Below are 24,732 nucleotides of genomic sequence, written 5' to 3' on the forward strand. Positions count from 1 at the left end.
AGCCCCGGGTGGGTTAGAGGAGGGGTGGGGGACAGGGGAAGTGCTCCCCAGGGGGTCGGAGCGGGGGGGGTGGCAATAAAACAGACACCTCTAAATCACTCCATATGGGAAATCTGCCTGGGAGGGGCACCGGAGTTTCCTGCGAGTTCAAGGGGACTCGCAACAATAGTGGGACAGAGCCAGTTAAAGTGACAAAAGTGCTTTGCTCGACGTTTTTGCCGACAGCCAACCCATAAAGAGTCTCCCCGATCCGGATCGCGTACGTTTAAACCCGACTGGGGAAAAAACACAAACTTGTATTTTATTCTCCCCTTTTTACAGGTGGCCGACGGCCGAGGGAACTGCACCCCGCACAAGAACCCGACACCGTGCACCATCCCCCAGGACAAGCAGAGCATCTTCCACGCCATATTTGCCTTCTTCACCAAGTCGGGCCGCAAAGTCTTGGTAAATATACGGCCCCCGTCTCGACCTCTGACCTCCCCGGGGTCGCTGACAGTCGCCCCCCTGCGAGGATCCCTGTTTTCTTAGCCCGCGCAACATCTGTTTATCGCACTTCTCTTTCCCACACGCCTCCTCCTGACGCTTCTCAAAGGACTGTGACCGACCCGGAAGAGCCTGCATGACCATCTCCTGCAGCCTCGGCCCGCAGCTGAAGGACGAAGTGTTGAGCGTCGACGTCAAAGTTCTCCTCAACACGGAAATTCTCAAAAGTGTACGAAGCACGCCGACGCTGGGGAAATAGCCATACGCGGCTTGCGGTGGTTACGATTGTAACGCTGCTTCTCCCTCTGTGAACCCAAAGGATAGTTCGTCCGTGATCCAGTTCGTGACGAGGGCCAGCATGCAAGTCAACAGCAGAGCAGTGGAGGTGCAGAAGGGTCTCCCAGAGGACTATTCTGTAAGTTCATCGCCCAGTGTTTTTTTTTTTCTTCCTCATCCTCCTTGATTCATCAGTTAAGCAGTCAAACACAATTAATAAAACAGCAAAACCAAACGGTTCGGTGGGCGGGGTCACGCTGCGGTTATGCAGCAGTGGGGTCTCGGTCACCTGGTTCGCTGTGTTTGCGTTTGGTGTCGGTGACCGCTGGGTCGTAGCGTTAATCACACGGCTGGAGAACAAAAGGTTCAGAGAGGCTTTTACTTTCAAGTCTGCGGTGACAACCGCTGCCAGATGCTTGGACAGCCGTCACAGGTGCACCACCAGGGGTCCTGGTGCAAGTGAACCAGAGAGGCAGGTGATAATTCAGGGCCTTTAATAGTCGCTCTATGAAGCAAATCACGACTTTCTTTCTTTTCTTTTTTTCAACTCTTTGGATGTAATCCAAAATGTTCAGAAGTTCAGACAATGCTTGATCCTGGTGTGAGCCCACAGAGCAGCTGGGCTCGGTGCTTATACTTTATGATGTCACCCTCCCCACCCCCACCGACCCCCACCCCACGCATTGACCGCATTTTGGGGGTCCTCAGCTGTGCTCAAGGACGGATCCTGCTTGCTGAGTGATTGAATGCCATCCCCAGATTAAATTTGATGATTACTCTGAGCGCCCATCGTTGCGGACGCGGGATCCCTGAAGTGATTGGGGTGCTGACCGGACCGCAGCCCCCGCCGACCCCGGGGCTTCGGATTCTCAAAAGTCCGAGACGGAGTAGCCAGCGGCTGCGCTAAATCCAGCAACTGTCGCGGCCCTTCTAAGGTTTGGGTCAACACTCGTACCTTTTCCCAGTCGGAGTCCCCTGTGGGCTGGGGGTACCCACTGAAAAGTATGATTTGCAGCCACCGCTTTTATCAAGCATGGCTTGTTCCTAATGTCCCTCGGTGTGTAAACAAGCACACGGAAATTTCAAGGATTCCGTCATCGAATGGACGTCGCTTACAATCACAAATTCCCACGTTTAACTGATCGCAGTTAAGTTATATTTAGATCGTGCGGGTCAGGGAGCGATGACCGGTGGTGCTTTTCATCTTTTTTGTATTGTGCACGCACCCTTGGCAGGCGGAACAGTGAGATTCCAGCGCTGGGAGTAAAGGGGGGTGTTAATGTGGGAAACTATTTGCCAGAGATTAATCCCCGCTGGTGCACATGCTCAGGTCCCGGTGCACAGTTGGCATCTGGTGCAGCCTTTGTGTTTAAAGCCCGTGCGGCCCTGCACCTGCAAGCAATGGCAAAAATATTCCTGAAATCTAATTTGCAAATTAGGCACAAATATATATATATAAAAAAAAGAAATGAAGTTCACATTGTTGCATTTTGTTTTATTCCTAAAAATGATTCTAATCTTATGAGCGCATGTATTCCGCTGATGGTGTGAATGCTCCATTTAAGCAACTTTGAAAAGCTACAAAAGTCGTTGGCATGGAAATAACTCCTAAGTACACTTATAATTAATTAAATAATTTAGAGGAAATTGGTTAAAAACATTTTTTCCCCGTTTATTTAAAGACTTTTAAGCACTGTTCTCTGCGATTCAAACAAGCTGCGTTTGCTGTCAGTGACAGATTCCCCTGCAGGTCAGCGCTCACTCATGTCATGGGAAACAAGCAGGATCGCTCAAATGCATCGTGGAGCCAAACTATTTTTTTTTTTTTTTTTTTTTTACAAGTTGCCATGACTCCTCTGTGAGAGATGAGAAAATCAGTCTTATTTTTGGCTTTGGGAATTTTGTTTTAATACCGCAAGCCTTCAAAATGAGGAGGGGAGTGGGTGATCTATGCTTATTAAATGACCGACTTAATGAGTGCATGTTGATATTAAACAGACAGAAAAAGAGGTGTCTAAGGCTGTCACTGCTGTGCATAATAACCCCTTCTGAGAAGTTGATCCCTCTTGTGATAAAAAACAAAACAAAACACAGTAACAGGAGTGATGAATGAGTCTGCAGTCAGTTCCAGCCATGGATGTATTATAAGAACTGGATACCGGACTGGCAATATGGCGGCTCGCCGATTTTTCCCAGTGGCCACTCGAGGTACTGCGGCAAAAGAAATCCCATGGGCCCAAAAAAGCATTTTTCCCATAGACCGCAATACAAAAATAAACGCTTTTAAAACGGATGACATGACGACTGTGACCTGAAATGTGCTTCATGGCAAAATCTTTCTATTCTAGATGTTTCAGTTACGGTTTAGTTTAGTCGTTAAAAAAAAAATGATAAAGGCCAGAAAATCACCAAAACAGAGTTTATTCCCAGCATGACGTCACAACGTAGTACGTGCTACTGTGTCTCAGCTCGTTCTGATTGGCTGCGTCCTGACGTGTCTGTCAGTGACGTTCTCGAGAATCGTTCTGATTGGCCAAATAGATCGTGTTAGTTCCGGAGGCATGATGGCGAGTGACACTACTGTGCATGCTCTTTGGGCCCATTAATGCGGAAGTCAAAAACCTTTTCGGCGTATGCACTGGTTGAACGTGCTGCCATCTTGGAGTCTGCAGCCAGTTCTAGCGGGACTGGTTTTTCATGTGCTCGCCAGCCAGTGCATGCTCATGTTTTGCGAATGCAGCGTGGGCCTTGTTGTGAGCATCCCAGCGCTTCATTAGCAATATGAAACATACATACGCCCTATTTAAACCACCGCAGGCACCTGAGGCATGCATTCCGGGCATGTCTGCGTTGATAGTATACAGCTCTCACAGTGATGTTCATGTCATAGGAATGTATATTGCAACCAGTAGCTGGGTCTGTGCAGCAGGCACTCTACTGTGTGAATGCCAGTTTCAGTTCCAGCGCCGGCCTGGTGTAAAGATGCTGGGGGGGGGAAAAAGCAGCAGCTCTTTGCTTTTGATGATGCAGGGACCCAGCATGTGTCGACTGTATATTGGCAGTTTAAAAAGTCACACAGTCCATCTAAGGAGGTCATTGTTTCAGCAATAGTAGGTGTGTTCAGTGTTCTTTGCCTTTCCAGTGAGCCGCACTAGCATTACAGCAAAACACGTGTTGCCTGACCCGAGACTGTAAAGCAGGTTTTTGTTGGTCCGTGTCCCAGTTCCTCACTGCGTCACTTTAAGACCAACATACCCCAAGTGTGCACGGTACTCACGCTGAGTGGGTGGGGAAAGTCAAGTGGATTTTTGGGGAAAAAATGAGTAAGTGTGAGTGTTCTCTGCAGGACGGTGATAGAGGTCAGGTGTTTAGTCTTAAAAAAAGTTCTGCTCCCGACAGTAAAAGTGGGAGTTTTTTTGGCACACATCACTGCTTTCACCCTGCATCCTGGCTCACAGCGGAGGTTTCAGCACTAGGTCCTTGCTTAATTGATCACAGTTGAGTAGAGTCAATTTTTCTTAAATGTGTTCCTCCTCATAACTAAACACAACCACACTTAACATTTGGAACAGCTCTAGACGCCCTCTTTTGTTACGTCCCACTTAATCGTTTACAGAAACCAAACATTCTCCCATCCTGAGCACTTGGGAGACTGTACATAGTCTATATAGTCAAGGGCGTAAACTCAGTCTGGGTCGAGACACCGCAGGGCTGCTTCTTTCTGTTTCTCCTCCGACTGATCGAATGCATCTACCGTGTTCTGTATTTGAAAATTCATTCCATTAGCATCCAAGTTCGGGTTTTGTTTTGTTTTTTATCCGTAGCTCCCCGTGAAACACACGGAGTGTTCCGACGACGGCCAAGGCGAAATAACCTAAAGTGCCTGTCGGCTTGTTAGTCTTCCCGACACTCATGTGCATGTATGTGTGTGTGACTGACTGAGTGCACTGCTGTGTTTCAGCTGGTGTTCGAGGCTCTCCACAGTCAAGAGCCCAGAGGTTACGTCGTCGGCTGGATCATCGCCATCAGTCTGCTGGTGGGAATCCTCATCTTTCTGCTGCTGGCCGTGCTGCTCTGGAAGGTAAACACGAGAGTCTCCTTCACGCCGCCGACGGTCTGGAGGGTTCGCAGCGGCTCGTGCGTCAGACGGGCAGTTTCTGCGTCTGACTCTCAACTCTGCGGCGCAGCATCCAGCTGGAGGGAGGGGACAGCTGGACGGGGCTCGCTCCAGATATTCAAACAACCGTGAACAGGACGTGTCGCAGGCCGGACAGTAATTCACACCGTGCCACTGGCATGAAAGCGGAATCTGAAAAAGGGGGGGGGGGTTGGGGAAATGCCGATTACGGCGACGTCCAGAGGCCCCCGATAGCACAGAAATCCTTTTCTTTTTCCCTCCCCTGCTTCCCACCGGGGGATACCACAACTAAACCTTGGAATGTTGGTGTACGTACCCCCAGACTCCCCTTAGAAACCCCCCCCCCCCCACACACACACACACACACACACACCCACACACCTCACCCGCAATCCCCAGGTTTTCAGATCTTGCCAAAATAAACTCAGCTTACAAGGGCTGCACATGTCCTGCATTGCTCCTTTCAGGAAATGCCTGAGGAGAGCGCCGGTCTGTATCAATAAACGACAGTAGTCGAGCAGATAAATGAATGGAGCCGTGCGGAGTGGAGGCATCGCGGCTTTGTTTAGACACGCACCGAGGATCCACAACTCGCCCCGTTCTTCTCATATCCTCCCGGTGTTGCACCCAGTAGAGGCGGGCCGCAGGTCGCTCACATGCACATTTGAATACTATATTAGATTCCTAAAGAAACAGCGCCTTCTCACAGGCGAGACGCTTGCCTCGCTTCCATCTGCGCTGGTGGCTCGCCAGTAAATATATATTACGCTCTGCTGCAGGTCAGTAAAACGTCATTAGAATCACCCATATTGGATTCCCGTAGAAACAACACAATTTAATGGGGCAAAGGCTTGATCCACTTCCACCCACGCTTATTTTTTATTATTTTTTTATTTTTTTTTGCCAGCGAGTCCAAAACTTTGTGTGTTTTACATTAACGGTTGCCCGTTTTCAATGAGGCCCGTGTCGTAAAGTTTTAAATTGCCTTCCCATTGGCAGGAGATCCGCTGTTTTCAATTTGTTCCACCGCTGGAGCTCTTTCAATAAGGACCTGTTTCAGAAAACACTGCGGGGAGTCGGCCGTCCAACAAACACTTTAGAGCGACGCTTTGAATGAAAGACAGATAAGAATGTGTCATGAAGCACATGAACATAATCTCCTCTTTTGCTTTGAAACACAAATGTGTTGCATCATTTCTTGCCCTTCAGTGTCTGCAATTCAGAACTTAAACCCAGTCGTCTCAAGCAACAAACAAAACATAAACAAAGTATCCGTACAAAAACATTCCCACCCAAAGCAGCACAGTGAAATGCTCTAATTTAAAATAACAGACCAGATACCTTTTAAAATAACATATATGTTCAAAGTTATAGCAAGCAACAAATACTAATAACGTCTTCCACTTTGGAAGAAATGAGATGGATGCTAAATGTCTTGCCGAGCACTAACTGCACCCAGCTGGAAAAATATGTCCTGCCACGCAGTAATCCTCCGTGGTGTTCAACACTCACATACACATAAAGGTTATCTACAGTATTTCCTCATATTACTCAACACTGGAAACATGTTCTGCTGACATTTGCTGATATGATCTTCCTGTGATCGTATCAGCCAGTGGTCGGCCACAGTCCCGCATTACCTGCGTATACAGTTTTATTTTGTTTATTTATTTATTTATTTATTTTAAATAATAAAATAACCACCCCAGAAGAGCTATTTAAAAAAAAATAATACAACTACATTCATCTTGTCCTGATCTGTGCGCCGATACGCCTCGCAGGAATCTTACGTTCTCCTTCCCCTCTTTCCTCGACAGATGGGATTCTTCCGCCGGCACTACAGAGAGCTCATTGAGGCCGAAAAGAACAGGAAGGACAGCGATGAAAGCTGGGACTGGATGGAAAAGAACCACTGAGACTTGCGGCGAAGGGGGTCCCAGAGGAGCCAATGAGATTAGGGATTGGGTCGGGAAGGATCCAATAGCACAGGGTCTCGCTCGCAGCCCAGCTGCCCCACTGGCACCAGTCCATTTGGTCTTCCATATGTGGAAGAGAGGAATATATATATATATATTCTCCATATTTTTTGGAGACCTGATATTTTTTCGTGGGAGGTGGGGAGTCGGGGGAGACGGGGAGGTGGCGGCGGGGGAGGAGGTTCCAGGAAACGGACTTGCGAGGTGACAGCCAGACTTGCCAGAGGACACTCGCTGTGGAATTCAGCTAATCTCAACGGAGGCCGGTCCCGGCCAGCGGAGCTGAGCGGAGCTGTTGGTGGAGAGCCGCCGACGTGGCGGCGATACTGGTGGACAACAAAACCCTCAGGGCTGTGTGGCGTAGCAAATGTCTTTTTTTTTTTTTAATGCACACACACACACACACACACACACACACACACACACACACACTTTAAGCCATATTTGTGTACAACTGGGCTTGGAGAAGAGCTGGCGGAGGTTGGAGGGCCGTTCCAGACATACTGTGTCTTCAGCATGTTTTCCTAAAAGCACTGATGTTTGCAAAGAACGAATGCCCTCGCTTGACGGCTGTCGCCTCTTCTGCCCTCAAGCAGATCCGGTGTTTTTTTGCTACTGGTGTCTTTTCTGTTTGGCTGTTATTCCTGCAAAGGTCAAAAGATTCTGGACCCACTCTGAGATTTCCGCCAACAAAAGCTGTTTTTTTCACACCCTGGCTGCCGCTGTATGGTAGCGGCGATGGTCCAGAACTAATTGAACCCTCGCACGCGCGAACATTCACACGGTGTTTCATGTCATCCACAAATGTGGTGGCCCTAAAAGGGCCTGGTAAAGGTGCTCTCCGAGGTCACCCGGACCGTAAAAGCCCTCGTTCTCATTCAAGCTTTGTGACTTTCCACATGCATTCCATTTGTCGACGTCGTAAAGCTTTTTGCTTGGGGCCGATAAACACGTTCGCAACATCGGTAACGACCCTCCCACCCCCCACCCCAGATTGGGATTAGACCTTGACTCTGGGCAGACGCTTTAAATCTGCAGCGCGCAGCAGTGGGAGCTGTCCGCTCTTGCAAAGCACTCTTGCTCAGGTATGCGGAGGACTCTTCAGACGGGACCCCCTCCAGATGTTCCCTGTCGCTCTCGCAGGAATATCGGCTGAAATGATTCGCTCTCAGTCAGTCGCGATGACACAAACTCTCGCAGCCTTCGCCCAATCTTCTTCTTCTTCTTTTCTTTTTTTTTTCACAATTATGACGTTAGTCATCTTAGAGTCAGCGTGAAATACGAGATGTATTATCCGAGACAGTTAGATGAAAATCCGTGGTGGGAGTCTACCTAGACTCATTTATGGGGGCCCATAGAGTGGGTCATGGCCTAAAAATAGGTGGGAATGTGCAGCACTCAATCACTGAATGTAAATGGGCTCCTGAGAGGAATAATATATACATACGTACTTTAAGTCAACATGAAGGAATGCCAGCGGCCTAAAAATCTGCTTCTATTAACCTCCACAGTTCCTCTGCTCTCCAGACTTTATGCTACACACTTTTTTTTTGTTTAATTTTTTTTTTAATGGTGAATGAAATTTAGAAAAATGTTGTATCTGATGACACCAAAGAGGAAAGAGTGATATTTTTTCAAGAAATTAAATAAATGTATCGAAAAAAGGAAAAGCAACAGAAATGTTTGATGCCAGTTTTAGATGATTTAATCAGTGGCTGTCTCGTAATAAGTAGATTAGGGAATGTATGCTTTTGTTCTGTTTTTCACTTTTTTTTGCCGTAGACCAGAGCAAAATTTAAACGTGCAATGCCAAAGAACAAAAAAAAAAAAGTTTTTTATTTTTTTATGTTTGCTTTCCCCTATAACTGCAGTCCTAAGACACTTTAATGCTCACAGTGATTGCTTGTTCTCCTCTGTGCTGTTTAAATCTTTCGTCCTCCAGATATGCACTTCATTATCCCATTTAATTCCACTGGCATGTCGCCGTACACAATCACGTCTTCCCTCCGCAGTGCTGCCGGTGCTGTAGCTGTGTGCAGAGAAACTGTCGCCTAACAACATTTTTGTTTGTTTTTTTTCCGGGGCAAAATTGTAACTGTGATGGTTATATTTTGTTTGTATGTTTGTTGTCAGCGTTAGTCACAGTGTTGTTATTATGCGGGGAGGGGGTGTTGTCCTGAGTATACTACTGTCACTGAATATCATTTCCATTATAGAGTGCTGTATGTTTGTTGTTCAAAGTCTTGTTTGAGATGTATATTTATCTGATGATAAAGTGAGTGAAACTTCACGGCGCTGTGGCCTCCTCTGCTTTGTGAACCTCGTTATCTCGCTCACATTGGCGGTGTGTAGCGCACCCTGCTGGCCGCTCTGCGCTAGACGTGTTTCTCCCAGTTACAAGTCAATGAGTGATTTTAGAACTCCTTTTATGAGTAAAACAATTAATATAAAGCCACTAAGAGTGCAACTTTTCAAAACTGAAATACTTTTTACATTTATATTATTTCTTTGCATTTCAGTGTGCCACGTGCTAGTGACGTCACACCCATTATTCCCTCTATAAAGCATTGCTGTTGGCATATTTTGCTAACACGCCCTCACCCAGGCTCATGTTCACATGTCAGTGCAGTCGTGTGACTCCAGTTGCTACGAAACGCTGAAATGAATCGCAGGTCCCGTGTGGGATCAAATAAATTATTGATGCCCTTCCCTTCACAGCACAGCACAGCAGGTGGAACTTCTCACTTTTTTTGGGGGGGTGGGGGGACTCGGCTGCAGGATGTCCTCTCTACTGGATCATGGCTTGATCAGGACCGTGGCGGTGGAGCGGGTGGTCGCACCCATCGCGAGCCACATATGCCACTTGGTGCTGCTGTGCGACAGCGAGGAGGACCCTGGACACTTCAGCCGGCTGGAGGAGGCAGCTCGGGCTGTGGCTCAAGCAACAGAGAATCTGGCAGCGGCTGCCTCCAGGTATGCGGGGCCACGCGGCTGTTGGGGGGGGATTGAGAGTTATTTTCACACACAAAAACACCCCCAACACAATGTATTTTAATTGCAGGAGAATAAGCGCGACAGAGGATGAAGTGTTGCGTATGGAGATGTCATCTTTGTTGGAGTCAGTTGCCGTGTCTGGACAGCATGTACTGCTGGCAGCCCAGAAACTGGGCATCCAGCCCAGTGTGACTGAGCACAGGGACGAACTCATCAGCGCAACGCAGAGCGTCTTTCTGGGAGTAGTTAAAGTGGAGTATAACTTTTATTTTCTGCGAGAGTGCGCCTTGATGTTTTGTGTATTGTGCTTAATACACTTAAATAAACAGAGTGCAAGAGAGAGAGAGAGAAATAAGCAGGTCCCAGACAGTGAAAGATTTAAATCGTTATTTGTAATGGATCAGCAGCTTCACTTTCTCAAAAAGTTTCCATAAACAGGAAAATTGATGAAAGCAAAAATGAGGTCAAACTTTTGGCTCCTGTGTTGATTGATTGGAACTGCTATTATGGTGCACATTTACAGACGGGAATTACACCGGCTAGTGCTTCTCAAATTGGAAACAGGACACAATGACTGCCGTGCAAATGCCACAGAACTTATTGGCCGTGCTGCTGTAAGATTACATGTTGTTTGACAAACACCTCTTTCTGTCCTTCAATCTTGAGAAATTCTGCCATAAGTGTCTAATAGTACTGTTTAATAATATACAAACATTACTTACTTGCAAACTAAGCCCAATGATCACAATCACAATCAACACATTTGAAAAGTCATCAGCTATTAGGTGAGATAACAGCGTCAAAAGTTGTGCGATCAATCAATCGTCACCCTGGATTAGTTTATGACGATGTCAATAGCTTCTGTTCAGTATATCTCTTAAAGGACAACAGTGGAAAAAATGTGGAAATTCCTTGAAACTTGAAGCCCATTCATGTCTTAGGCAAACAAAGAACCAGCCTTCATGATGTATACAAAAGAACAATCAGGCGCTGGTGAATGCAACAAGAGTAGCTGGAAAAGCTGTTCTACAAATGTCAAAAATCTATCTGTTTATGCTTTTAGGTTCTGTTGGTGGAAGACGACGCTGCCATTAGGAGAGTTACAGCCGCTGCCGATCGAGTTTTGGAGAGCCTGTCAGAGCTTGGCTCCTCCGCAGACATCGAGTCTCTGCTCAAATATTTCCAGGTGTTTTCCCGGGATCTGCTTCTCCTCAACGGTCTGACGCTGGAGAGGGCGCATTCCTTGCAGGATCCGAGACAGACGGAGCAGCTCCTGGACTCCTTGGAGACCCTGAGAAGATGCATCTCCATGCTGCACACCGCCATGTGCACGACCATCAAACATCCCACAAATGAGCAGGCGCAGGAGGCCAAAAGATACATTCTGGACAGGGTGCAGAGCGCGGTGGGTGACATTGTTTTAACTCTGAGGAGCGAACGCCCCAGCGGGTCACTGGGTGCGCGTGGCTATTACACAGAAAAGAGGAACAGTGCGCTGCAACTTCTTGCTACCTCCTGCACCTCCACAATCCAAAAAAGTGGCTTTGACAGCCTTGTAAGAGATCTGGTGTTTCACTGTATGGCGGTGGCGAACTCCTCCCGAAGACGCTGTCAACAGAAGTTGGTTGGCCACTGCCGTCGTATCCTGCATCTCTGGTCAGACATGAAGACGATTCTGACGTCCTTAGAGGATCCTGATGATAATGTTGACCAAGATTTCCTAAAAACCAGCTCTCTGCTGGCAGAACAAATAGAAATGCTTGACGAAACCTTGATGACTGCCTCAGTTTACCACATCTTGGACACATTCACAACAGCGTCCTCAACCATTGGGGAGATTTTAAACATGGCGGGGCAGATTCCAGTCGCACATTCCTCTGAAAAGGTGGATCTAAATTGCGTTCAACCACTGGTTGAAGACTTGATATCATACACAGACCAATTAATGGAAGTGGCTCGGTTTGTATCTGCAATTGCTCTGGACGCAAAGAGCTTGGAGAACATGGAGAACTCAAGAATGTGTCTCAAGCGGCTCAGAGCTCAAATGGAGCCACTGTCGCTGGAGCTTGCAGATGACTCGGTGCAGAGTCTTCAAAAGCTTTGCATTTTTTGTCGTGTTTGGGAGGAGGAGGCCAGCCAGTTTCAAGATACTCTGAGCGATGTGGTGGACGTGAAGGAGTTCACCAGCCTCGCTATAAACGAGATGGTCGACGACCGGCGGGGATGCGATGAGGCCTTCAGAGAGCAAAACTACAGCCTGTTCGACGAACATGCGGCCAAGCTCGTTTCTCACATGAAGCTGGTGGCTCGGTCGGTGAGGAGGTTCCTGGACAGGAGTCACGACCCCATCTACAGGAACGGCCTCCTGGTGCTGCTTAAACAGGCTCAGTCGGTCCAAAGCAAAGTGGCCGGGTCGGTGAGAGAAATGCTCTTTGGTTCCACCATAAATGTGAGCGTGTACACACCTTTTTCGGACAACGTCGCAGAGGCGATTAAGCAATTCAAAGTGCTCAGGCAAGGGCTGGACGGCCAGCAACATCCGCATCTCCTGAGCCCACTGCGAGAAGGGGCTCGGAAGCCCGAAATCCCACAGATCTGCTTGCCAAGCGGGGACACCCCTGATCTGAACCCCGATCAAATCAGAATCGGAACGGCTACTGGCTCTCTTGTTTTGGAGGCAGAGGAGAGTGATCCCTGGGCTGAACGTGAGGAGGAGGAGGAGGAGGAGGAGCTCTCTGACGATGAAACGGTAGAGGCAGAACTGGCTCGTATATGTGACACCGATGATTTAAGCCTCCCAGCTGTCTCCGCTGAGCCCTGGCCGACCAACAAGTCTCTCGAGTTTGACCTCCTGCCCCTCTTGTATGAAGTTGTGACTGTGACTAAAGGAAAAGACGTGACGGCACTCAATCGCGCCTGCACTGGCATTCTGGAGCTGTCAAACTGCTACGCTCAGTCGGCCAAGGAAGCCCTGGCTGTTGTGGACGCCATCGACGGTCAGACTTTGGAGGGTTTCCGGGCGGAGCTAGTGTCTCTGACCCCACTGCTGGTCCACACGGCCCAAGAGACGGCCATGAGCTCGGTGATGAGCACAGAGAGCCTCTACAAACACAGCGTACTGCTTTCCGACCTTATTAGCAACACGCGAAAGGTTTTACTGCCAGCCGCCGGAAACTGGTATCATGCTGTTTACACCAAGCTGCAACCAAATCTGCCCACAAAAGCAGCCTCTGTCCGCCTGCAATTAAATGAAGTGGCCGCCTTATGCACTGACACAGTCCAGCTACTGACCTCGTCTGACATAACGTCACAAAACGAGGCTCAAGAAACATTCGGCGCCCTACACAACAAGCTGAACAAAGCCCAGAACCACACCAGGTGTCTGCTGGAGTTCTCAGCTTCAGCTGAAGGCCGGACGGATCACCTGGAGGGGCTCTGCATCCTCTGGGGCCTCTCCATTCAGATCTTGTTAAAGTCTCTCGATAGGATTTTGGGAACATCTTCGGCAATAAACCAGTTAAGCCCTCGGAAGCAGCTAACGACGTTATCGGAGAACTCCCTCCGAATCCAGGAGGCCGCGAGGCTAACGAGCCTAAATTGTAGAAGTGCTCACAAATCGAAACAGCTGCGAGCGTACCAAGATGAACTTAAAATACTGACCGACTCGTATCTCAAGGCTGCCGAGGAGCTCGACAGCATACCGAATGTACTTCAACTTGCAAAGGTAGAATTTCTCATGAGACAGCTGATAATTAAGATCAGGGTGCTCTTGGGTTATTTGAGCAAAGCCAATAAGGATTTTGACGCTGCACTGCAAAGTCTAGTCGCCACGGCTCGCTTACCTGCCGGACGCTCAGGCGAGAACCTTGACGATGCAGAGGAAGATTTCGAAAAAGCAGCCGAAACACTTTCGGAATGTGTAAAGCTTGCGATCAAAAGGGTTGAGGACTCACTAAACTACTTCCGAGATCCGCGTGCCCGTTCGAACCTGAGGTCCATCAACGACCACCTGTCTTTCCAGATCTTGGATATAACTAGCAGGCTGAGGCTCATGGTGGAGACTCGCTATGTCTGCGACACGCTCTGCGTGGACGTGCAGGTGCAGTGCTGGTCGGCCAAGGCTCACTACGTGGTGGAAGAGATCCGGAAGCAGGATGAGATTCACCGAGAGGCGAAAGAGCAGATCAGGGCAGGCTTACAGGGCCAAGCAATTGAGGTGGCTGAGGAAAGTAGCGCATTCAAAGTGAACGACGTGGAAATTCAGACAAGCATTGTGGAGAGTGTTGACGCTACAGAGCAGAACGTGAGCGCGGCAGCATGGATGAAAAAAGAACCTGAACACAGGGTGAAAGATGTAGGTATCCTGTCACTGACAAACTATCTACTGACTACTTACGCGTCCGTTGTGCTAACGTGTCTTCCCTGTCAGACCTTTGTCAGGTACGGAGCACTCAAGGAGGCCTTCTCACTTACGTCCACCTCCCTGTTCCTGAAGAAAGAGAGCGACAGCTGGGATCCTCAGAACAACAGAATCGTTCAGGTGACCAGGAAGATGGCGGACACAATTTGTTACCTGACCCAGTACCTGAGAAAGAGAGGGCCTATACTGGTAAGAGCCACCAGAGGGCACTTTGTCAACTTGCTCTGTTTCCAACGCCGTTATCAACAATCCTCCTTCTTTCACCCACCAGAATAAAGAGGCGTTTGTGACTGCAGCCAAGGATGTGATCACAGGCTGCCAGTCTGTGACTCACTTTATCCGGGTGATAGCCAACCACTGTCTAGACAGACAGTGTGCAGTGGAACTCACCCTCGTGGTGGAGCAGATTCTCACCATCACCAACCAGCTGAGCATCATTTCCAGGTTGGAGAGCTTGCTTTAGTGGATCGTAAAGTGCATGATAAAAGTTCAAAATGTACATTTCCATTTGTTCTTCCTTTTGTAAGTGTGAATGCAGTCACACCTGGGTGCAAATCATCTGACGAGATCCTGGTGAAGAATGCACAGAATCTCCTCCAGACAGTGCTGAGAGGGGTCCACGCTGCAGAAACAGCTTGCATCACAGTAACTAGAACACCATGAGGCTCACAAAGCTGTAAAGACAGTTGAAACCAATGCACTTCTAAACAGACAGGCAGAAGCTATTTGCTGCTCCAGCCACCTTCAGGTAAAAAGTCACTCACGGTACAAATGCAACTCTTTGTTTCCAGGGTTTGAAGCAGCCAGAGCCGAACTCCGACGAGGCCGAGGCCACGGCTTTGTGTTTCCAGTGGAGGAGGAATCTGGAGATCCATCGAGCCCAGCAGAGCTCAAACACAGACACAGATGAGCTGGGTTTGAGGAAAACGTTGTTCCACCCGGTGGCGCCCAGCCTTGCTCCACCAGGGGTCACTTTGTCAAAACACAACAAAAAGTAGGAAGACATCTGCATCTGCAGACGTTATGATCCGATCTGTTGCAATACAACAATGGACAATTAAATGAAGCGCATGAGATAAACTGAGAGCTGTTTTAATCAGTGCTGCAAGATATAATCATCTTGAAAATCCTTATAAAGAAATTGAAGAGATACAAATTTGAGGGAGGACTTAAAATCTGGCATAAGCCAAAAGGAGTTAAATGATGCTCTAAATGAGTTTTACATTGAACCCATTAATGTCCAGACCAACAGAAGCACCTAGTTTAGACAACTTCATGAATATCTGTTTTGATATTTTAATCAAAAAATCAATAATAGAAAAAGTGAACGATAAATGATAGCTACTTTGTTTTGTAAATACATATTTTGCAAAACGTATGCACACTGTAAAAACAGGAACCAAAACTTCTGCGCATTTTTTTTTCTTTTTTATTTCAGGTGTTCATAATAAAATCACTGAAATTAGACGGGCATATGTGTTGTTAAAATTTCACATGGCGTTAATGCAACCATAACAACCATCCAGGCGAGGGGGGGGAAAATAAAGCAAACATCGATAAAACACTCAAAAACAAAAACTGTACACATGATACAAATTAGCATTTACAATTTGTGAAAACTATATAAAAAAAACAGCTTTTTTTTTTTTTTCAAACAAGGATAGCTTAGCATACGACAGACACAGAACTGGTAAATATAATAAACAGCCTCATGTTGGAGCCACCTCAAGCCTCGAATATCAACCGCTTCTGAGGTACGTAGAATTCACACTATTCTGGCTGACAGTCTTCAGTTCATGTTTTCCTTGGGTTTCATGAATAAACAGTAAGAACCATTTCTTTATCAGCTGGAAAATCATGGCCTGCCATTTACAAAGATGAGGGTGATATTCAATCAGCTCGCTAGTATTTACTGCAATTAAAACTCTTGACACTCAAAAAAGGATAAAAGTCTCACCAATTGAAGCCACGGAAAGGGGAAAATGAACATCCAGCAATGCACAAAATGCAGAATCACACAATTTTATCTCAACTAAGGATGAAAAAGTTACTAAAAAAAAAAAGGTCAGCGTGGTGACAATGAAATTAGATGTGTCAATAATTCAACGATAGGACTTTAATAATATTAACAGAAACGTTCAAAAGGTGTCTTTAGGATCTTTCAAAAGAGGAAAAAATGCAATAAAACACAATAAACAAAGTATAAAAGTACATAAAAAAATAAGTGGAATAAATAAATACAAAAAGTCTCAAGGGAATTCTGACATCAGGTGTGTGTAGAAGAGATCACTTTAAGTAACTGTATGTTTAAAGTGAACAATGAACCTCAGAGTGTAATGCCTGGAACGATGGAATTCAGCGCCAAGTGAAAACTACTCAGTCACTTAATCAACTTTTTTTTTCCAGATTCTTTCATGACATACATGGATATTACATAATAATATATTAACACACAGACAATTTCCTAAACACATTAGCTTGGATGTGATTCTGTTAAAACGGCACTGTACATCTGATCTGGCACTAAAGTGTATGGGAGTCTTTTCATGGTGATGAAGAGGTGGAGGAGGCGGAAACGAGAGCCGCCTGATGTGCGGAGGTCATCCGCTTCACTGGCAGAAAGGGGAGGCGGTGGGGTCGAAAGTCTTGAACACGTCTTTCAGTGTCCGGTCATCTTCTTCGCTTTCCTCTACTTCCTTTTTGCTCTCCTCCTCTCCCGCTTCCTCCTCCTCCTTCTCCTTCTCCTTCTCCTCCTCCTTCTTCTTCTCCTCCTTCTCCTCCTCCTTCTCCTCCTCCTCCTTCTCCTTCTCCTCCTTCTCCTTCTTCTCCTTCTTCTCCTTCTCCTTCTTCTCCTCCTCCTCCTTCTTCTTCTCCTTCTCCTTCTTCTCCTCAGCCTCTTCCGCAGCTCCGGCAGAGCCCTGTCCTCCGGGTTTGGCCTGCCGGGGGTCGCTGTACTGGGGTCGGATCAGTCCGGCCAGCGCCTGGATGGGGAGGTTGTGAACGGCTGGGGTCTTGGCGGGGGGGGCGGCGGCGGCGGGAGAGCTGGAGGCCTGAGGCGGGTCGGCGCCGACCTCGTTGTTTTTGGCCTCTTCCAGGGAGCTGCTGCGCCGGGTCGGCGAGAGCGGCGGCGTGGTCCCTCTCTTGTCGGCGTGCTTGAGAATCCCCGTCTTCTTGGGCGGCTCCGCCGGCTCCCTGGGGGCCGACTCGCTCTGACTGCGGGGGTCGTAGAGGCTGATGCCCCCTAGGATGGTGGTGGGGCTCTCCAGCCCCCCGCCGGAAGACGCCAGGCGCGGGGCGTACGGCGGCAGCTTCTCGGGCTCCGCCTTGGCCCGGCTGGCGTGCGGAGGGGCGGGGGCCGGGCCGGGCCTCTGCAGCCTGGGTTCCGCCTGGACCCCTCCGCCCGGGGACGCCGTCTCCCTCTGACCCGGCGGGGGCTTCGCGTCGAGGCTGCCTGCCCGCTTGAGCCTGGGGTCCAGCACCTTCTGCTGGCGAGGGTCGGCGGGCCTCTCGGCGCCGGCGCCGGCGGAGCGGCCTTCCAGGGAGCCCGAGGACAGGCGGCCCATGCGCTCCTTCAGGCGCGCCGCCACCAGCCGCGGGTCGCTGGGCTGCGGGGCCGAGGAGGCGACGGCGGCTGAGTGGTCCGGCAGGCTGGACCTGTTGAGCTGGGCGTCGGCGATGAGCGGCGGGAGCGGCAGGTTGATGGCGTGCTCCTGCTTGGGCACCAGCGAGGGGAGGAGGTCCTCGGGGGCCCACACCACGGCCTGGGCGAAGGCCGGCCGCTGCAGCAGGATGTCCACGCGGATGTGGCTGAACTGCTTGAGCTGGCAGCGGGGGTCCCGCAGCTGCGCGCCGAGGCCGGCGTCCAGCGGGATGAGCACGGCTTTGTCCCGCAGCTCCCGCTCGCCCTCGTCCTCCTCCTCGCCGGCGGGGGCCTTCGGTGCTGGCCCGGCGAGGCTGGGCTGGCGGTAGGCGCTGGGCTCCATGGGCCGCACCTTCCTGGGGTCCCTGGAGAGACGCGGGTCGGCCGCGCCGTCGGGGTCCTTCTTGGCCTCCGGGGGCCGCTGGCGAGGGTCGGCCTTGACGCGGGGGTCGGTGGGCGGGGCCCTGTCCTTCAGGAGCCGCGGGTCCCCCAGAGGCGGAGCCGCTTTGGACTGAGCCTGCTGCATCTCGCTCTGCTTCTTCAGAGATCTGAGGATGGAGGAGACGCCGCCGTCCTCCTCGTCGCTCGAGTACCAGTTTGTGGTTTCATCTGGCAAGGAAAACAAAAAATGAGGATTCTGTTCTAAACATAAAATAAAAAAAATAAAAGCATGATCTGTTTAAAATCACCTCGGGTGAAATTTTCATCCTGGCCTTCTGCATTCTGCTGTTCATTCTCTTGTGGATGAGACTCCTGTTGCTGCTGCTGCTGTGCCAAATGTAGAAAGATGGCTTTCTGGACTGCTGGTGGTAACGACTGCAACTGGGACTCGGCGCTGGTCGGCTGCTGAAGGTTCTGCATGAGGCCAAAACTGGGATCTGCCAAATTTTGAACAAAAAAAAAAAAAAAAAAAAAAAAGGTTTTAAGTTTCAGTTCAAAAACCAAAACATGCTGCATTTACTTCACACTGACCTCCCTGCTGACTCATGGCCTGGCTCCGCAGCAGGTTGCTCAAGAACTCAACGGGATTCGGACCCATTGCGGAAAACGGAAGGAGATTTTGCAGTATCTGCACATCCGGGCCGGGAGGGAACGGCGGCGGCGGCATGTTCATCTGAGGGTTGATGTTGGGGTGGTTCCCGGGGAAGGGCGACGTTTGACCCGGGGGTCCCGGCGGCTGCATGGGAAATGCGTGTTGCGGGTGTTGCCCCGCCGCGCCCTGTGGCACCGGCGGCGCGGTGGGGGGACCCATGGGTCCAGAAGACCCCGGGGCCGAGGCGGAGGGACCCGAGGTGGCGTCGTCCTCTGTGAACTGCTCGCTGCCTCCTTCCTCCTGGCTGCCGGGGCCGCTGGAAAACAACGGGTCACGGGTCAGACACGCGGCTCTTTGTCTGCTTTCAGAGAGATGACGGCGACGCGTCCGTTTACCCCAGTGCAATTTTTTGCGCCAAGTTGACGGTCGGCTGGACCTTGATTTCAAAAAGGGAGGGGATCTTCTTGCCCCCTTGGCACGACGCTCCGTCGGTGGGGCTGCTCTGACCAGGGGTGGGCAGCAAGCCCACCCCAGGGGGAGGCTTGGGCAGCGGGGCGATGCCCTGCTTCCTCAGGTCCTCCAGCTCCAGCTCCTCCTCGCGAGCGTTCTCCTCCTCCGTGTTGATGATCTAGCAGGGGAAGTGAGACAGCAGTTACAACCAGCTGCTCCTCCTCCTCCTCCTCCTCCTCCTCCTCCTCCACCTCCTCCACCTCCTCAAATCAACGTCGGTCCGGGAACAGGTAATTTAATACTGATCTTCTGCTCCCACCTTCTCCAGCAGCTCCTTGGTCACGTCGTTCAAAGCATCGTGGGAGAATTTGCAGTTGTCTCCCTGGTAACACTTGGCGCCGGTGTGAAAGAACTTGCATGGATACTCATGTGGAAGCCAGAGGGGGCGGGGGGTCAAGGAACTAACTTCAACCAGTTGCATCAGTGACAAAAGGTGAACATTCTTAACCAGGTTCTCACGGCTGAAGGATATTGTGCATGTAAATGCAGTTCTCTCCTTTGCTGCAGTATCCCTGGAGGTAAAACTTGCACAGCTCCTTCTTCTTGTCCGGCACGACGTGCTCGTGTTCAAACTTGCACTGCATCCCCTGCACAAACAGAGGACAGGATCGCTTTCACGCACAGGCAAAGACTAAGGCTGCGTTCAGACTGCAGGCGAATCCGATTCAAATCAGATTCCTTCTCAAGGAACGGAATGGAATGATGTTGAAACCACCTCCCGGAGGTAATAATCAGATTTCATGTGATTTATGACTGTTCAGACTACAAAATAGCCATCCGGGTTCAACCTGGATGGGCTAAAAATCGGATTTTGGCTGGAAGTCTGAACGAGGTCTAATTAGCACGGCTGGGGGAAAAAAAACACAAACAGAGATGCGTTACCTTGATGCATCGGCCCTCCAGGAAGTACTTGCAGATGTAGCGGCCGTTGTGTTCAACCGTGTGCTGGTTGATGAACTCCTTGCTCATGATCGGTCGCTTCTTTTGAAAGCCGGACATTTTTCCTTCCTGTTGCACACAAAAGCAACAAAAGGCAACAAATGAGCCATTGTTTGATGATTAAAGAATAATGAAATAAACATCTGCAATAGTGAAACTGGTGACTCACTCCCCACATTATTATTAAGACTACACTGTGAAACAAAACCCTTTGGAAGTGGAACCTCCAAACTGAATATCAATGTAAACGGCTAAATTGGGAGACACTGGTACCGGTGCCATGTCTTCCATGCCCAGGTCTCCTCCTCGACCTCGGCCACGTCCCACCCATGGTTTGCCTTTCAGCTTCTTGCCCTTCATCAGCATCCCGCGTCCTCCTCCTCGGCCTGGTCCGCCTCCTCGGCCCCGGCCCCTATGACCAACTGAAAAAACAAAACAAAACAGAACTCTGACTTGTCTGACCCACTCACACATATACATTTGGGAAATATCTGAATTCATGCTGGGATAAGATAGAAGGAAGCTCAGTCATACACTGCTGCTGTTTCATGTTCCTCATGTTTCCTCGCTTCATGTGCTCTTTCGCCCGGCGCCCTCTTCCCTGACCCTGACCCTGACCCTGGAAGGACGACTCCTTGGCCTGGCCGTACTCGGACATGTCGTCGTCGTAGTCTTCCTCCTCTTCATCGTAGTCGTACTTGTCCTCGCTGTAGTCGCTGTATTTCTCATAATCGTTGATCTTGTGTGGCGAGGGCTTTCCGTGGTTTCCCTTTGTATCCCGTCCGTGCTGGAAAGGAAAAAAAAAAAAACATGTCATGAAATGATTCCAGTAATTCTGAGATGATTACTGAGCAGCACGGCGATGTCGACCAACTCACCTGGGAGGACTGGCCGTCGCCCTCTCGGTTGGAGCCCTGGCCCTTGCGGTTCTTGGGCCGTTCCGGCCGATCGTAGTCCGAGTCGTAGCTGTCGGAGCTGGAGCTGCTGGAGGGGGAGTGGTGCTGAGGAGGGAGACAATGAAAAAAGTTTTTTAAAAAAATGCAAATTATGTGCCACATAATTTAATAACGTGGAATTGGAGCTCACCTTCTGTCGGTCACGTCTCCTCCTCTTGGAGTGCCTCTTCTCCCTGGTCTTCTTGTAGCGCTTCCTGGAGTGTCTGTGGCTCTTCTCCTCTCTCTCTTTGGTCTTTTCTTTTTCCTTGTCTTTCTCTTTCTCCTTGTCCTCAATCACCTCTGTGGCTTCTTTGTTCTCCTCCTCAATTCCAATCCCCTCATCATCAATCTCTCCATCTTCCAGTTCACCGTCCTCTCTGAAAGGAGTAAAACGATGCCCAGTGTCAGTTAACAGTGAGAGTTTATACCATTTTTTTTTTTAATTGTTGGAGATGTAATTCTCACTTGTTTTAATTCAAGAGGAAAAGCATTTGATGAACAAAAAAAATGCATTCTTTTCGAAAAATCTCTACAAAGCTTGTCAAGAGTTCCATAATAAATTTTAGTTTTCTATGAAGTGATGTGTCTTTAATTTAGGAGGATTTCCACTTTACATCAGTATATATCTATAGGGGATTCATATATTCATATACTCATGAAATGTATGATAAGCAACTCAAGCAACGCAGTGCTAAGCTGAAACACTGAGTGGCATCTCTTCGTGTTCAGTGTTGAGAAAATTAGAAAACAGCAGAATGAGTAAGTTGACGGAGCTGAATGAACTCAAATAAATATATGAATATTTTTTATACATTAAAGTTCACATTTACTGAAGTCTACAACTGTGTCATACAGACATATGTACACATCAATGCATTTTATAATATTAAACACAGAATTAAATAAATGATTCAAATGATTTAAATGTGTGTATACGCATGCAACATATTATAATGCATCAGTTTCCAATCTGTTACAAAAACTGCACTGCAGTACAATCTTGCAACAGTCGAGAGTAAAATTAAACAATAGAAAATGGTATGATTGAACCATTTTAGCTTTTGTATTCATACATTAAAAAAAAAAAAAAAAAAAACAAGATCCAAAGACACAGTGAGAATATGAAATAATGCCAGTAAAGAACATGCTGGAAATGTGGACACTGATGTTTAGAAACCAAGCGAGATCCGTTTTCACAGACGCAAGCAACCTCTTCCCCTGATATCAAGCCTGGCACTTCACAACACGAGCCGCACGTGGTGGGCCAGCTGAAACAGCTGAAATCTGAACACGCCGTATAGCAAAAGCACGAGCGTTCTTCCAAAGGAAAGACTGTGTGGTCAGGTGTTTGAACTCGTGCATTATCTCACGAGACTCACGAGAGCAGGTCTGTGTTTGCAATCACTTTCACAATTCCACTTTTAACTGTGCTCTGTATAAATTGTCAGTATATGTGGAGCGTGCGAAAAGATTAGCGATCACCTCCACTTTGCTCGTCTTCATTTTTACTTTAAAACAAAGAAAAAAAATCTACCGAAAGGCAAAATATGTACCCTAATTAAATACATTTTAAGATATACATCTACTGGTGTGCATATTTTCATCACACTATCAGATCGGCTTTAATTTTCTCGTCTTCATCGTGGGCTGGACACAGACGCAGCCAAGTAAAAATCCTTACAATGAGCCCACAAAACCTGCTCCAACAGTCAGCTTCGTCCTGGCTAGATTTACTTTAAAAGGTCACATGCATGGCCTGGACAGCAGAGGCCATTAAGGTCAACCCTGCGTGAACCCAGTCAGACAAGTACCGCCCCCCGGCCTCCAGAGGGCAGTGCAGCACAAAGATGGGCGTGGCATTTGCATCATGGTTATTTGCGCAGCCTCCTGCAGATGGCAACAATATGAAGCCGTGGATCCATCTCGCAAACACAACAACACGGACGATGAGATCTGCTATCTTTGCATGGAAATGATCATGAGTGAACCTTCTCGACAACGGCGATTAAAATAATAAATATCCGCTGGCTGACAGCATTCGCTCAACTTGCACCGAAGAGGCATGCAAAAGATTTTTTGGAAAGAAAAAGAAAAAAAGAGGGGGTGGGGGGGAAGACGGTGGTCTTGACACCCTGCAATTCATGGTTAAAGAAAAGAACAGTCAACACAAGCATGTAAGACCCAACAGCACTGTACCGCACAGATGGAGCGTATTAAGAATTGTATAATATTACTCGACCTTTCGTCCCCTGCAAGCTCAGAGTCTGTCATGTTTTTGTCAAGAACGGGGGCTGGGGGACTGGAAACAAGGCTCACAGAAGCCATTTGCAGAGCGGAATTGTGCCTCCCTTCTCTCCGGTGCGGGAGTGAGTTACCTCCGTCCACTCAGTGAGACGGTGGCTTGTGAGAGAGATGCTGCAAGATGTCAGACTGGAGAGAAAAAAACTCACGGTGTTACATGTCTCGACAGAGTCAGTGCACAGACACTCTCCTCTCTCATATCAAGTGGCGTTTTAACTCTGCGAGCACAGCTCGATACCCGGCTTTGCTAACTTCCCGTCGGTTGACAGCTGCCATGGTGAACTAGTGGCGACGCGGGGACGAACAGACAGGAGTGTAACCATGTTCGATGATTTCAGCATCTTCACGGGCTTTCTCAACAGGGAGCTCATCTCAAAATGGCTTCTGCGGGTCTGCTGTAGCACATTCCTCGGTCGTTTACTCCTCCGCCGATATATAGTCCGACTCGGATCTATCTAACTTGATCGGGGGAAACTCGAGTCAACGATTGGTGGGGAGCTGCGAGGGCGGGGACAAGGGCGAGCTTGACTGGTCGGCAGGGTTGCCAGTTATTATTTTTTTTTTTTAACATCTGCAACAATCAAGCGCTTGTGCGATGCGAGGTTTTGTACTTTGTTTATGTTTCAACATGCAACTTTTTTGTTTTGTTTTACTTCAAGAAGTCGCAACGAATAAAGTTTATCATGTTTTAACTGGGAAGCGGCCGCGCTTATTTCCGTGTTGTTTTAACTACCGGTTACACGCCCTTGTTTCCGCTACATGGCGCGAATGTACAAGCCTCTCGTGCAGTCTTAACATTGACCACAAGATGGCGCCTTGCCACTGTAAAACAAAGACGAGATTCTCGTGCTTGTGGCGTAATGTCAGAGTAAAAACAGGATCCGCAAAATTCATTTGTCAAGTCAGTTTAGTAAATAATAAACATTTTACTTGAAAACGTAATTAAAAACGTGTTTCTTGAACATTTTCTCAACATAAGCCAAAGCAAAAGTGTGTTTGCTTCGTGATATTGGAATCTAGATAAGCACCGTCAAACGTATTCATATATAAACCAATTGTAAACGAAGAAAATAACTTATTGTGT

At 48.6% G+C, this 24,732-nt stretch overlaps 3 protein-coding genes across 7 annotated transcripts in view; 2 read left to right on the plus strand and 1 right to left on the minus strand.

Moving 5' to 3' along the window:
* Positions 1–9,166, plus strand: part of itga9 (integrin, alpha 9) — a 53,922-nt gene extending 44,756 nt beyond the window's left edge. For all 3 annotated transcript variants that reach the window (XM_076018818.1, XM_076018820.1, XM_076018819.1), the window contains 5 exons: positions 322–447; positions 596–715; positions 806–901; positions 4,724–4,843; positions 6,718–9,166. In XM_076018818.1, the coding sequence (XP_075874933.1) occupies positions 322–447; positions 596–715; positions 806–901; positions 4,724–4,843; positions 6,718–6,816 (561 nt within the window). In that variant the 3' untranslated portion in view covers positions 6,817–9,166. The remainder of the gene's footprint in view (positions 1–321; positions 448–595; positions 716–805; positions 902–4,723; positions 4,844–6,717) is intronic.
* Positions 9,167–9,613: 447 nt separating this feature from the next.
* LOC142883712 (uncharacterized) lies at positions 9,614–15,533 on the plus strand. The gene is made up of 7 exons (XM_076018821.1): positions 9,614–9,849; positions 9,938–10,121; positions 10,934–14,224; positions 14,300–14,479; positions 14,562–14,734; positions 14,818–14,935; positions 15,082–15,533. Exons 1-7 carry the CDS (start codon positions 9,656–9,658, stop codon positions 15,286–15,288), a joined length of 4,347 nt encoding a protein of 1,448 aa, XP_075874936.1. The 5' UTR covers positions 9,614–9,655; the 3' UTR covers positions 15,289–15,533.
* Positions 15,534–15,696: 163 nt separating this feature from the next.
* On the minus strand, positions 15,697–24,065 carry zc3h6 (zinc finger CCCH-type containing 6). Of its 3 annotated transcripts, XM_076018823.1 has the most exons (13): positions 23,887–24,065; positions 23,587–23,777; positions 21,499–21,724; positions 21,291–21,413; positions 20,947–21,199; positions 20,686–20,834; positions 20,356–20,481; positions 19,944–20,060; positions 19,733–19,840; positions 19,359–19,591; positions 18,903–19,279; positions 18,620–18,808; positions 15,697–18,539 (listed from the first exon to the last, which is right to left on the minus strand). In XM_076018823.1, the coding sequence occupies exons 2-13, from the start codon at positions 23,670–23,672 to the stop codon at positions 16,900–16,902; spliced, it is 3,627 nt and encodes a 1,208-aa protein (XP_075874938.1). In that variant the 5' UTR covers positions 23,673–23,777; positions 23,887–24,065; the 3' UTR covers positions 15,697–16,899. The 3 variants fall into 3 exon arrangements, with proteins under 3 accessions (XP_075874938.1, XP_075874939.1, XP_075874937.1); XM_076018824.1 differs by lacking the exon at positions 23,587–23,777 and having other exon boundaries at positions 23,798–24,065; XM_076018822.1 differs by having other exon boundaries at positions 23,587–24,065.
* Between the last annotated feature and the right edge of the window lie 667 nt (positions 24,066–24,732).

This window comes from Nelusetta ayraudi, unplaced genomic scaffold (genome assembly GCF_046127955.1).
Source record: "Nelusetta ayraudi isolate G7.1 ecotype Tasmania unplaced genomic scaffold, CSIRO-AGI_Nayr_v1 ptg000008l, whole genome shotgun sequence".
In the NCBI taxonomy this organism is placed as follows: Eukaryota; Metazoa; Chordata; class Actinopteri; order Tetraodontiformes; family Monacanthidae; genus Nelusetta; species Nelusetta ayraudi.

What these genes read in the sequence shown, in the direction of transcription:
- LOC142883712 (XM_076018821.1), top strand. Translation starts at nt 9,656, where the DNA reads ATGTCCTCTCTACTGGATCATGGCTTGATCAGGACCGTGGCGGTGGAG. An exon ending in CTGAACACAGGGTGAAAGAT is followed by an intron (nt 14,225 to 14,299) that starts GTAGGTATCCTG and finishes CTTCCCTGTCAG; the next exon opens with ACCTTTGTCAGGTACGGAGC. An exon ending in CAGAAACAGCTTGCATCACA is followed by an intron (nt 14,936 to 15,081) that starts GTAACTAGAACA and finishes CTTTGTTTCCAG; the next exon opens with GGTTTGAAGCAGCCAGAGCC.
- zc3h6 (XM_076018823.1), bottom strand. Translation starts at nt 23,672, where the DNA reads ATGGCTTCTGTGAGCCTTGTTTCCAGTCCCCCAGCCCCCGTTCTTGAC. An exon ending in GAGCTTGCAGGGGACGAAAG is followed by an intron (nt 21,725 to 23,586) that starts GTCGAGTAATAT and finishes TACTCCTTTCAG; the next exon opens with AGAGGACGGTGAACTGGAAG. An exon ending in GGATGAAAATTTCACCCGAG is followed by an intron (nt 18,540 to 18,619) that starts GTGATTTTAAAC and finishes TTTCCTTGCCAG; the next exon opens with ATGAAACCACAAACTGGTAC.